Raw genomic sequence first — 13625 nt, 5'->3', positions numbered from 1 at the left:
TGGCACTGACCAAGTAGGGCTCACTCACTTCCTTTTGCCTAGGACTCTGTTTCCCCACCAGGAAAGTGGGAAGAGAACTTTCACTACCCAAAACTGGCTTGATAATTATCTCGTGCAGTGGTGTGAACCATGCAGAGTTACTAGGTCCTTGTCACCATGCTTTGTGGAAGGCTGGGCAAGTTTTTAAGCCTCCTTTTACAAATGAGGAAATGGAGCCTCAGAGGAGTTGTATGATTTTTCTGAGGTCACAGAACTAGCAAGCTCTGGACCCAGGACTCCAGTCTTCTGACTCTAAACCTAGGGCTCCCAGCACTGACCACACCATCCATCTCATCCCCTGGGTGCTTGGACTCACAAAGTTCAGGAGCTCATGAAGCCTGGGATTCAAGGTTTCTCCAGCCCAGTCTCTAAGGGGAGTTGTCCACCCATTGGCAATCCCATTTGGCGAGTGAGCATTGAGTAAGTGCCTCTTCTGTCCCCACAGGATGAAGGAGAACGAGGAGCGCTCACGGGCCTTGGAGGAGGAGCGTGAGTTCTACTCCAGCCAGTCCCAGGCACTGCAGAACTCGCTGCAGGAGCTGACAGCAGAGAAGCAGCAGGCTGAGCGGGAGCTCAAGGTGCTGTGACCTGGCCTGCTGGGAGCAGCTGGTGCCAGGGCCCTTCCCTTCCCCTGGAGACTCCTGTCCCACCCCTGTACTTTACTGGGTAGCTGCATGAATTATCTCTGTCGGTCTGACCAGATGGCCAGGCACAAGGGGTAGAACCATCACGAAAGAAAGCAGTGAGTCTGCTGCATCATTGACAGACAGCTGCTGGGTGCAGGTGCCAAGTCCAGTCCATCTGGTTCAAAGGGTAATACTCGGAGGCAGGATGTGATAACTCCCATCCAAGCCCATTGAGCCAGGGGTGACCAGGGAAGGCTTCTGGGGAAGATGGCAGCTGCTTCCAGGACCTGACTTCCTTCTCATTTCCCTCTCCTCAACCTCAGGCTGAGGTGAAGGTCCGCATGGACCTGGAGAGGCGACTCCGGGAGGCAGAGGGGGCCTTGCGAAGCCTGGAACAGGGGCTAAATTCCAAGGTGCGGAATAAGGAGAAGGAGGAGAGGATGCGGGCTGATGTGAGCCATCTGAAAAGTAAGCTCTGCCTCTGGGTCCTGGCCCCCAACCTTGGCACTCAGCCCCAGATGGGATACCGGCCCTGTAGAGCCAGGAACCCCATATAGGCTCTTCTATGCATGAGGTGCTCTATGGCTATTGAAGGGTTTCTTCTCCAGTTACCTGCCTGCATGCATCTCAGCACCACTGCTTTCTTGTGGCTGTTGGACCTGCGGTGGGGGGAAAGCCGGAGCTTCTTCCATTTATCAAAAGCTCAGAGCTCTGTTCACAGCAGGCCTGCCCTGAGATGGCTGCAGATTGTGGTTTGAAAGGCAAAGAAAGTCCACTTCAGCAGGTGGCTCTGGAATCTCAAGGGACGGGGTCAGCATATTTCCTACTCAACCTCACCAGGATCCTTGGGAGGGGAGGGACTGGCTGAGGGTAAGGATACAGTCGAACCACACCCTTCCTGGCCCTGCCACCACAGGATTCTTTGAGGAGTGCATCCGGAATGCCGAGCTGGAGGCCAAGATGCCCGTGATCATGAAGAACTCCGTGTACATCCATAAGGCAGCCACTCGCCGCATCAAGAGCTGCCGCTTCCACCGGCGCCGGTCTAGCACCTCCTGGAATGACAGTGAGTGTGGCTGTCTGTGTCCCCTGGTAGGGTGGTGACAAGGCAGGAAGAGGGCAACATGGGGAGCCAGAAGGGTTGGCCCAGCTCTGAGGCTCGATAGTGTGGCCTTGAACCTGGCCCCACCATCCTTGGGCAAATGGGTGAATTCTCAGGGCCCTGGGTTTCTCAAAGGATATGGAAGCTCATGGGTGAGAAGGGACTGGAAGAAGCTTGGCACACGTAAGGGAGTGAGGGGGTGGTGTGAGGCTGGGGACAGGGCCAGGCCTTCGTGGAGGGAGCACTGTTCACAGGACTGTCGGGCTCCTGTTTTCCCAGTGAAGCCATCCCAGTCCTTCATGACCTCCCAGCTGGATGCCAACAACATGGAGGAGCTAAAGGAGGTGGCCAAGCGGCTCAGCAGGGACCAGCGCTTCCGGGAATCCATCTACCACATCATGGCCACCCAGCCTGGAGCCCCCTCAGTGCTCTCCCGGGGGGGAAAGTGATGGGTGCTCCTCCCCTGCTTCCCAAGTCTCCCCTGGATGGGCCGGGAGGGGAAGGGGTGGCAGAGGGAGGCCTCACTCTACTGGCTCCCGGCCTCTCTGGTCTGGAGCCTGCCTCTCCTCTGGGCCAGAGCTCCACTTCGGGGCCAGCCTTGCCCTCAAAGGACATGGACGCTGCCTTCCTCACCCTCACCCCACACCCCACCTTTGGGTCCACACCAGGGCTGTGCAGGCCCGAGCTGGGTGCTGGTTGTCATGGTGAGGTGAGGACAGGACCTGGTTGTATGTGGAGATTTACGTTGATTGGGGAGTGGGGTGGGGAGGGGCTATCTACCACTGTGCCGTCAGCCAGGGCCTGCCCCACAGAGGAAGATGGCAGCCCTTCCTGGTGCCCACTGGACCTCTCTGGGGCTCTGCTGCCCTGCCCCTGGTCCTCACCTACCCACCTTGACATTCCCTTTTCCCCAGGGTTTCCTGACTATCCCTTTGTTTCTGACACTCAGCAAGATGTCCCTCAGCTGAGGCCCCTCATTTACACCACATCTTGGTGTAGGGAGGAAAGGGGCCTAGGACAGCAGCTTCTGGGTTCCTGACATACCACACACCTGCCACAGTGCCGCTTTTCCTGAGCTCAGGCCCTGGCTGTGGGGTCACCCACTGATTCCCCTCCTTCTCTGGTGAGCTCACTCACAGCCTCGGCACCTTGCGAGGGCAGAATGATGGTGCCGTGTCCCTCCTGCATGTGCACCTGGGGCCCTGGCTGGGAGCTGGGGCCAGCAGTGATGCTGGGGCCTCCCCCAGAGGACACATAACAAGCTCAGGAGTGGGCCAGGCACAGTGGCTCATGCCTGTAATCCCAGCACTTTGAGAGGCTAAGGCGGGAGGATTACTTGAAGTCAGGAGTTTGAGACCAGCCTGGTCAATATGGCAAAACCCTGTCTCTACAAAAAATAAAATAAAATAAAATAAATAGCTGGGCATGGTGGTGCATGCCTGTAGTCTTAGCTACTTGGGAGACTGAAATGAGGGGATTGCTCGAGCCTGGGATGTTGAGGCTGCAGTGAGCTGAGATCGTGCCACTGCACTCCAGCTAAGGTGACAGAGCAAGACCTGTCTCAAACAAACACAAAACAAGCTCAGGAGTGAAGGAAAGTCACTCTGGTTCCTGCATTATGTACACCTGGTTGGGCAGGGAGGCAGTGTTCCTGCTGGTCGAGAGATCACAGATGTCTCCTTCCCAGCTGCCCCTGCTTTAGTCACCTTGCTGCCTGCTCTCCCTGCAGAGACTTCAGCCTGTGAAGCAATGTGGCCATGAACACTGGCAGATGGGGAACCTGGGCCTGTAATGAGGCCAGTGGTCATTGGTTGGCTCAGTGTCACTGGAAGTGAAGCTGAAATGCCAATCTGCAGCTTCTGTGGAAGACCACCACCCTCCAGGGGGCTAAGGAGTGTGTCATGGACAGACAGACTGCCTAGCCCCTCTCCCTGCAGGCCCACCCTCCAAAGCTACCTGAGGCTACTGGCCTCCAGAAAAGGGGTCCACCTGGGATCATGGTGCTCTTGGACACTGTTGGCAGTAAAGGTGCTCATACTTTGCTGCTTGGAAAACCAAGAAGTTCTGAGAGATAGACAGATGGCTTTGGGGCAAGTCCCAGCAAAAGGTGCAAGTCCCTGGGAGCCCACAACCTGTTCTGCGGGGAGAGGAGATTGTTGCCTCTAAGAACACATGCACATCTGCTGCTAGGCTGACCAAGCCCTGGTCGGGGTGCCCTGCTCTTTGCTCAGTGCTGCCTGCCAAAACTAATCTCAGTGGCTCCTTTCAGTGATGGGTGGACTTTGACGGCTTCACACAGTCTCTGCAGAATCTAGCTGGGGAGAGGGCTGAGTCAGTTTGGAACAAATGCATTTGACAGGGCTGAGTCTAAATGTAAAACTTTAAACGTGCATAACATGCATAAACCTGGAACTTGTTTCTCTAATACATATGAAGGATGAACTTTGAACTTAAGAGGAATATTTATAAAACCAAGATTACTGTTTCCTTTTTTTAAAATAATTAATCATGGCTTGCTTTCAGAGAGAGATCTTTCATAAATTTTCAAAAGCATTTGTTTTTCTTGGGCAAGCTATTAACCAGACAGGAAAGTGCTAGCCTTTGTTTGCTTTGTGTTGCTATAACAGAATACTTGAGACTGGGTAATTTATAAGGAACAGAAATGTATTGGCTCACAGATATGGTGGCTAAGAAGTCCAATATCAAGGTGCTGGCATCTGGCAAGGACCCTCTTGCTGCATCATTCCACTGTTGAAAGGCAAAGAGAGGCTGAGACAGCAAGAGGGGCCAAACTTATTCTTTTATAACAAATTCACCCCCTTGATAATGACATTAATCCATTCATAAGGGCAGAGTCTTCATGGTCTAATCACTTCTTACAGGTCCCACCTCTTGTGGATCACCTGAGGTCAGAGGTTTGAGACCAGCCTGGCCAATACAGTGAAACCCACCTCTACTAAAAATACAAAAATTAGCTGGGTGAGGTAGTGGATGCCTGTAATCCCAGCTACTCAGGAGGCTGAGACAGGAGAATCATTTGAACCTGGGAGGTGGAGGTTGCAGTGAGCCGAGATTGTGCTATTGTACTCCAGCCTGGGCAACATGAGTGAAACTCTGTCTCAAAAAAAAAAAAAAATAAAAAAAAATAAAAGGTCCCACCTCTACATATTGTTACAATGGCAATCAAATTTCTTTTTTTAATCCTGCAAACTACTGGGATGGTAATTAAATTTCAGTGTGAGTTTAGGAGGGAACAAACATTCAAACTGTAACAGTGCTTTTCCATGCACATTTACCAGTCGGTACTTCCTCCTCTTCTCACCCTGTATTTTCCATGCCTCAGGCAAGTCTAAGTTATTCTCAGCCAACTGAACAATCCATAAGTGTTTATTTGTTAAAAGCCCACTATGCACCTAGCACTGTAAACAGAAAAATAGCAACATCTCTATATGAAAATATGCAGGACTAGAAATTACTTAGTGGAAATATATTGATGTAATTTTTTTTTTTAATTTTTAGAAACAAAACTCTCATTCCTTGGCTAATTAAATGCATTTCCTGCAGTATCTGTTTAAGTGTGTGGTGTGGTCATTGCTAGAGAGATGTTGCTCCCTGCAGGCCAAATGTAGAATTATGGAATCTGCTTGTCCTGTCTCTAATACACACTCCTGCACATTGCTTCTCTACATTTGAGGAAGTGCTCCCCACTGCTGCACCTCCTAATAATTAATTGAAAAATCTGTGTTCCAGCCCCGAAGTCCTGGCCGTCCTTGCGTAACAAGGACTGTCAGCTAGATTTTCTTCTGATTTTAGCACAGACTAAAGGAACAGAACTGATTGTGCCAGTGGGAATAGCCTCAGGGAGACAAAGGATACCTAGGTTTTTTTTTTTTGTTTTGTATTCTATTTTTTGTTTGTCTGTTTTTAGGAGACAGAGTCTCACTCTATTGCCCAGGCTGAGGTTCAGTGGTGTGATTGTGGCTCACTATAACCTCAAACTCCTGGGCTCAAGTGATCCTTCCACCTCAGCCTCCTGAGTAGCTGGTACTATAGACACGTACAATGATGCCCAGCCAAGATACACAGCTTTATGGCCTGTTTGTTTCAGTATCCCTGCTGAAACTGACAGTTTTACCTGCTCTGATGTGGAGAGGTTTATGTTTTTGTTTAGTAATCATATAAAGGAGAGCCAGAAATTAGTGAGAAATGGTAATGACTGCATTCTCCTCCTATTCGGTTTGTGTGCTTTTCCACCAATGATATTAATGGATGAAGCAAGAGATCTGTGAAACACTTGGCTTCTGACCCACTCCCCAGTTCCCAGTCCATGCAAAAGATGCACTCCCTCTATTTGTCTGGAAGGATGCAATTCTTGCCCCCAACCCACTCCAAGCCCACCCAGCTCAGCATAATCTGAGCAGCTTGTGTTTGGAGTCCAAAATGAATGATGACAGTGGAACAAAACTTGCTCAAGTCTCAGGGAGCCAGTCCAGGTATGTCAGATTTTATCCAATAGGAAGGTAAATAAACCCACTGGGCAAAATAGTCCTGGAGCCCTCAGATAAAGTCCAGCAGTCCCCGTGGAACTGTGTGTTTCTGCAATCAGCCACGTTGATGCTTCTCAGACCCCTAGGCCTTGCAAGGTCTCTCCAAAGTCAGAAACCCTGCAGCTTTGACTCTTGGAGAAAAAGCTGCTGACTTCTCTTATCTCACCCGACCCCAGCAAACAGGAGTGGAGGGATGTCTGTTGCAAGGCTTTAGGAGAGATTACAATGGCTGTTTTTACCTCTTGAAAGACAGCCACTCCCAGACACACAAAGCAACTGGTAGAAACTGGTTATTCAAACTTCAGAGTGGGTGTGGAAGGTTGTCGTGTCAACATCCCCGGGTTCAGTTCTCCTGACTCTGCACGTCCCATCTCCCATTCCCTTACCTGGACATGGGCTTCCACCCATGGCTAACAGCTCTTCTGACCCAGAAATGAGCTTCATCGCTCCATCTTATTGGGTTAAAGGTGTTCATGAGAAATATAGGAAATACTCTAAGTCCAGGAGTCCTGCAGGGCGGGGGTCTTAATAACCAAATCCCTTGTGGTGAACTTTACCTGTCACTGTCAACTCTGAGTTTGCGTCTGGCTGAGACTTGACAGTCAGGCAGGGAAGATGGGGTGAGTCAGAGTTGCTCACAAGGGTTCAACAGCAGAGGCTCCAGGAAACATCCAGGCAGTTGCAGAGCCAGCTGCGTTTGGGCGCTCATGTTCTCTTTGCACTCCACCACCCTTCCCCTGGAGGATCTGACACCTGCCTCTGGGCTGAGAGTCCCATTATGAACAGACTCAGTCTCCCCTTGTGATCCTGGCAAAAGCTGTGGCTGGTGGGCCTTGGAGTGTCCACAAAGAGAGCCTTCCCCCTTGCAGAGCAGTGACTCCAGTGGCAAGACGAGACCAAGGGGAAGAAGTTGGGCACTGTCTGCTGCTGTAGGTGTGGGGGAAGGCTTTGCTTTGCCACTTGCTGGCTCCTGTGGCTTTTGAAAAGTCACTATTTAAAATGTTTACTGTATTTATGCATTTTTACTAAGCGAGCGAGAAATCCCTTCAATCTTACAGGCTGCTCAGAGCCCTTGTGGTTCTGAAGTTCTATGATTGGGACGTTGCATCCCTGAAATCAACAGAAAATTGGCCGTCACTGCTACCAGTGACCGAGAACATACAGGATGTCAGGTTCTGCCTCAGGTAGAACTCAGCGCCATGCCATCCTTAGAATTTTCTATGAAAATATATTTTTACTTTGAGATGAGAATAGGAAAGAGAACTAATTTATCACCTCAAGGAAAAGGTAACTGTGACTAATCATAGTTGCTTGGAAGGCTTTTCTGGTAAAGAAAAGATGCCCATTGTCGTGTTCACCCTGTATCTGAGACCATCAGTCAGCATCACTTCTTTCCATCCCTGAGAGACAAGATTTGCTCTGTTACCCAGGCTGGAGTGTACTAGTATAATCATGACTTGCTGTAGCCTCCTGGGCTGGAGCCATCCTCCTGCCTCAGCCTCCTAAGTTGTAGGATTATCAGTGTGAGCCACCATGCCTAGCCACTTCTTTCTATCTGCGTTCAACATGTATTTATTGTGATTCTATTGCATGAAGTCAAGCGCCTACCATGTGCTTATCTCTTTTACTTACTGGTTCTTAAATTGTGGTGAAATACACACAACCTAACATTGACCATTTTAACTATTAATATTTCTAAGTGTACAGAAGCTGAGCATGGTGGCTCATGCCTGCAATCCCAGCACTTTGGGAGGCTGAGGTGGGTGGATCACTTGAGGCCAGGAGTTCGAGACCAGCCTGGGCAACAAGGTGAAACTCAGTCTCTACTAAAAATACAGAAGTTAGCCAAGTGTGGTGGTGCCCACCTGTAATCCCAGCTACTTGGGAGGCTGAGGCACCAGAATCACTTGAACCTAGGAGGCAGGGATTGCAATGAGCCGAGATTGTGCCACTGCACTCCAGCCTGGGCAACAAAATGAGACTCCATCTCAAAATACATATATATATATACACACACACACACACACACACACACACACATATATATTTCTAAGTGTACAGGCCAGTAGTGTTAAATATGTTCACATTTTGTGCAACTACTCTTCAGAACTTTTTCATCTTGTAAAACCGAAACTCTATCTATTAGACACTCCCCATTCTCCTAACCCCCAGCCCCTGGCAACCACCATTCTGCTTTCTGTCTCTATGATTTTTGACTACTGCAAATACCTTATATAAGTGAAATTATACAGCATTGGTCTTTTTTTGTGCCTGGCTTGTTTCACTTATGATAACATCCTCAAGGTTCATCCATGTTGTAGCATATGTCAGAATCTCTTTGCTTTTTACAGTTGGATAATGTCCTATCAGTTTTCAGGAGAAAACCTGATTGAAATCTCATTCTTCTGACAAATTGTTGGCCAAAGGGGAAGGCCCTGGATGTCTTAAAGGACAAGAGAGTCACAACCAAAGAAAATTGGATCCCTACCCTTTCCTTTTCCAGGTTTCTCCCTCCCCACGGTGGCCTGGTGTTAGGGATGCTTTGGTGTTCATGTCTACCTTCTTCCCAGCAGATGGCAGCATGCTCCGAGCTGGCTTGCAAATTGTAACGGAAAGTGGGCTAAGGCTCTGGGAGAAGGCGGGGGTGGAGGGGTTTTGGTGACAATCTGCTGAGGTTTTGCACTATTGGTGTTGAGTCTCACCCTTGTTCTTCCCTTTGAGATATGAAACAAAGGACTCTGCTTTGGCCATCACTTACTGAGTCCATTATATACCATGTTCTTTCACTTTGATTTCTCTTTTCTGTATTCACATATCTTGATTTACAGAAAAAATGGAACCCACATAGTTTGAGGGACTGCCCAAGGTCACACAGCTTGTAACTGGAAGTTCAGCTTGTATCTGAGCTCAAGGGCAGTGCTTTTTCTAGCATCCCCTAAACAAATGTAAAAGTTTAAGGTGACTTTCTTCCGTTGCCTCATTCATTCATTCAGTCATTCATTCAGTAAATATATCGAGCTCCTCTATATTCTAGGTCCCAAGAATCTTCACTTAGAGATTTTCTATCATGAGTTCTTAAGGGATTAACTCAGCTCTTTGGTAACTGCTGGTCTCATAAGAACTCTTCTTTTTTGAAGTTCAGAGTTTCTGCACTAAAGACTTTCCAAAGTAACAGGTCTTTTCTTTTCTTCATTTATTTTTAGAGACAGGGTCTTGCTCTGTGGCCCGGGCTGGAGTACAGTGGTGTGATCATAGCTCACTGCAGACTCAAACTCTTGGACTCAAGTGATCCTCCCATCTCAGTTTCCCATGTAGCTGATATTACAGGCATGTCCCACTATGCCCAACTAATTTTATTTTTGTAGAAGTGGGGTCTTGGTATGTTGTCCAGGCTGGTCTCAAACTCCTGGCCCCAAGTGATCCTCCTGCCTCAGCCTCCCAAAGTGCTGGGATTATAGGCATGAACTACTGTGCCTGGCCAACAGGCCTAGTTTCTTGCTGCCTTCAACCACTTCCAAGCTGGCACTCTCTTGATTTTCTCTTTCCTTTGCCCCTTATCCACACTTCTTACATCAGTATCCTCTAGAAGAGAAGTAACGTCTTAGAGAGGAGGCAGCCAATGGGAAGCCTCTGGGCTGGGGATCTGAAAGCCTGGGTGATCCTGAAGAGCCAATTATTAATCCAAGACATCCAACCTCCCCTTCGTAAAATGAGGGTGTGAAATTAGATGCTCTCAAAACCCTCCTCCAATCCTGGTATAGATTATAAAACATTTCTACCCTATGGAGGTTTTTTGGGAAGAATGTTACATTTGCAGGAAATGAATATCAGCACATTTCTGAAAAACCGTTTTTGTTTTTGGAGTCAATAGAACTTCTCCCCTGACACATTGCTAAACGCCATCCCTGTTTCTCCCCTGTGACCGCCTGCCTTCATCCACTGGAAGGCAGCTTCCTGCACATGGCTATCTAGAGCAGGGTACCTGCCATCCAGGTCACTGGAGCAGACACTGTGGGTCAACTTCAGTGGTCTCCAAAGAAGGGTGTGGGCACCCTGTGGACACACATGATGGCCCATTTGAGCCATGGGGAATAAACATGTAAAACTTTTTCTCAAAGGGTTTTCTTCTCTAAAATAATTAAGAGAAAATGAAGTCTTCCTTAGTTTCAATACATGGACTGACACTGGCACCCTCACTTACCCTGGATGCCAGGGATGCTATGTCATGATAACATGAGGGTTTCTGAGTGCCACAATTTGGAGGAGGAAGTGACAATGACACTCTCCCATGTCAAATTCAGGGTATTGTGGTGCATTGTAGTTTATATCTTGTGAAATGAGTATACAGATTACACCATCTAGTTTTAACAAGTTAACTCTCATAGACTGCATACATGGCTCTAAACATTTCCTGCAAAGAAGCTGCAAGTCATACTATTAACGCAAGTACAAGCATACAACAAGGAAAAGAAGTGCTGACATTTTCCCCACCCCATAAGAGCCATGTTAACTCTATTACAATAGGTAAGAACAAATATGATCTAATCAGACCTAACAAGGAGTTGGCCCCCTAGATTTGAAATAATTAAGAAAACTTGGGAAGGTATTCAGCTGCAAGTAACAGAAAGCCCAACCATGGCAGCTTATACAAACTCCTGACCTCAGGTGATCTGCCTGCCTCAGTCCCCCAAAGTGCTGAGATTACAGGCATGTTTATACAAGCAGAGGCTTATTTTTCTCATGTATCTAGAGATCTGAAAGCAGGCAGCTGATGATATTGCTAAATCACATAAAGAAGTGAGGGCCAGCTTCTCTGCCATTCTCTTGGCCTTTCTCTCACAGTTGCAAGATGTTCAGCCATCACATCGGCATTGAAGGCAGGAAGAAGGTGGGAAGGAAATAAAAGGCAATGTCTGCACGTTTGACCTGTTTTTCGTGAAACCTCCCCAAAGCACCTCAAAAACTTTTGCTTATGTTTTATTGGCCAGAGCTGGATCACATGGCCACCTCCAGTTGCAAAAGAGGCTGAGAGGGACTATTTGGCTTTCTAGTCTTTGTGGCAGTGGTAGCAAGAAAGAAGGGAGTTAGAAGTATCTGCTAAATTAGCCAACCATATTAGTGTTTGCCACAAAAGTGCTTAAGTATGGATTTACATTCACTCATCATTAATGATGTACTTCATAAAAAGTGAATATTGAGGCTATGTGTCATAACTCATGCCTGTAATCCCAGCGCTTTGGGAGGGCAAGGCTCACTTGAGATCAGGAGTTCAAGACCAGCCTGGACAACATAGTGAGACTCCATTTCTACAAAAAAAAAAAAAAAAAAAAAAAAAAAGCAACTATTGAGCCTTGAGATATTTTCTCTGACAATATAATACATGTATATGGGGAGTGATGCTGAAAACAGTTTTACTGTACAATAAAACACTTGGATAGCATTACCCTACCACTTGAAATTCATTCACTTCTTCCTTAAGAACAAAATCCTGGTTCACCCCTAAGGGGAAGGTGAACTCTATTTCAAGCTTGAGGGTAAATCCTGATTAGTTTAATCCAATCATGGCAATTTCACTTCTCTACCAGAGATTTCATTAGGAGTGGGCATGCGACCCAGGCTGGCCACTGAAATGAGAAGCCCACTGGAAGACTTCTGGGACAGATTTTCTCTCCTTAAAAAAGAGTCATGGGGCAGATACAATCCTTTTCTCTCTACAGGATATTTTATGTTTGAATATGACACTAGAACTAAGACAGCCAATTTGGGACCGTGAGGGCAACTGGCTTGAGGACCAAGCCAGCATGTCTGAGATGGCCAAGCAGAAAAATGGCAAGAAGCCGTGGTCCTTACTGAATTGTAGAGTCACTGAATTAACCAACACTGGATCTGCCCAATTTCAGGGCTCCTTGTGATATGAACTAATTTACCTTTCCTTATAGTTTAGGCCATTTTGTTTTCTTTTTGTTTTTTGAGACAAGGTCTCACTCTGTCACCCAGGTTTGAATGCAGTGGCATAATCAGGGCTCACTGCAGCCTCGACCTCCCAGACTCAGGCAATCCTCCCACTTCAGACTCCTGAGTAGTTGGGACTATAGGTGTATGCCACTACACGCGGCCTGTGTTTTGTAACTTTTTTCCATGTCACCCGAGGCTGATCTTGAACTCCTGGACCCAAGTGATCCTCCCACCTAAGCCTCCCAAAGTGCTGGGATTATAGGCATGAGCTACCACACCCCGCCAGTTTAGGCCATTTTGATTGGGTTTTCTGTTCATTTGCAAACAAGAACAGCCTAACCAGGCTGGGCCTAGTGGTTCATGCCTGTAATCCCAGCACTTTGGGGGGCCAAGGAGGGAGGATCACTTGAGCCTAGGAGTTCAAGCCCAGCCTGGACAATATAGCAAGACCCTCATCTTAAAAACAACAACAAACAAAAGAACAGTCTAACCAACACAGTCACTTTAGCTTTATCAGAACTGTATGATCCTCAAAGTCTGAAGGCCTTTTGCCAAGGAAGTCAAAGCATTTTCCAATCACAGAAAGGGAACTGGAATTTATCGACTAATTCATTCAACAAATATTTATTGATAACCTACAACATATTTTTTAAAATTTTATGACGCTTCTCCACTGCCCTCACAACTTAAAAATCTCTGAAGTTGGGTTGTATCTTAAATTCTTGGCATCTTGCAATTGCTGTTGGCCATGCTGCAGTCTTGATGAGGTTATCATTACCTGTGCAAACATCAAAAGTTCCAGCATTGACTGGGAGCAGTGGCTCATGCCTGGAATCCCAGCACTATGGGAGGCTGAGGCAGGCGGATTACTTTGGGTCAGGAGTTTGAGAGCAGCCTGGCTAACATGACAAAACTCTGTCTCTACCAAAAATACAAAAATTAGCTGGGTGTGGTGGTGTGCACCTGAAATTCCAGCTACTTGAGAGGCTGAGGCACAAGAATCACTTGAGCCCAGGAGGTGGAGGTTGCAGTGAGCCGAGATTGAGCCACTGCACTCCAGCCTGGGCGACAGACCAAGGCTTGGTCTCAAAAAAAAAAAAAAAAAAAAAAAAAAAAAAAATAAATTCCAGCATCAGAACTTGCAGAATCTGTGTCAATAGCTTGGAGGACTAAATCCACAAACAGTCATGAAGCATGCTTTTAGCCCGTAAGAATCAAATGGTGTGGGGAAAGTGGCAAATTAAGCATGTTTGGCAGCATTTGTGATTACAGGAGTCAACAGCAAGCTAAATCCACAAAATTGTGAAGCTGTTTTGTTGTTGTTGTTGTTGTTGTTTTGAGACAAAGTCTCACTCT

At 47.4% G+C, this 13625-nt stretch overlaps 1 protein-coding gene across 1 annotated transcript in view; it reads left to right on the top strand.

Moving 5' to 3' along the window:
- PLEKHD1 (pleckstrin homology and coiled-coil domain containing D1) overlaps positions 1–5336 on the top strand; it is a 48635-nt gene extending 43299 nt beyond the window's left edge. Inside the window, exons 10-13 of the mRNA XM_010359738.2 lie at positions 485–617; positions 989–1133; positions 1582–1731; positions 2047–5336. Of these exons, the coding sequence (XP_010358040.1) occupies positions 485–617; positions 989–1133; positions 1582–1731; positions 2047–2216 (598 nt within the window). The 3' untranslated portion in view covers positions 2217–5336. The remainder of the gene's footprint in view (positions 1–484; positions 618–988; positions 1134–1581; positions 1732–2046) is intronic.
- Positions 5337–13625: the final 8289 nt, after the last annotated feature.

This window comes from Rhinopithecus roxellana, chromosome 5 (assembly GCF_007565055.1).
Source record: "Rhinopithecus roxellana isolate Shanxi Qingling chromosome 5, ASM756505v1, whole genome shotgun sequence".
Lineage (NCBI taxonomy): Eukaryota > Metazoa > Chordata > Mammalia > Primates > Cercopithecidae > Rhinopithecus > Rhinopithecus roxellana.
The sequence above is the reverse complement of the archived record's forward strand: the minus strand, read 5'-3'. Positions and strand labels throughout refer to the sequence as shown.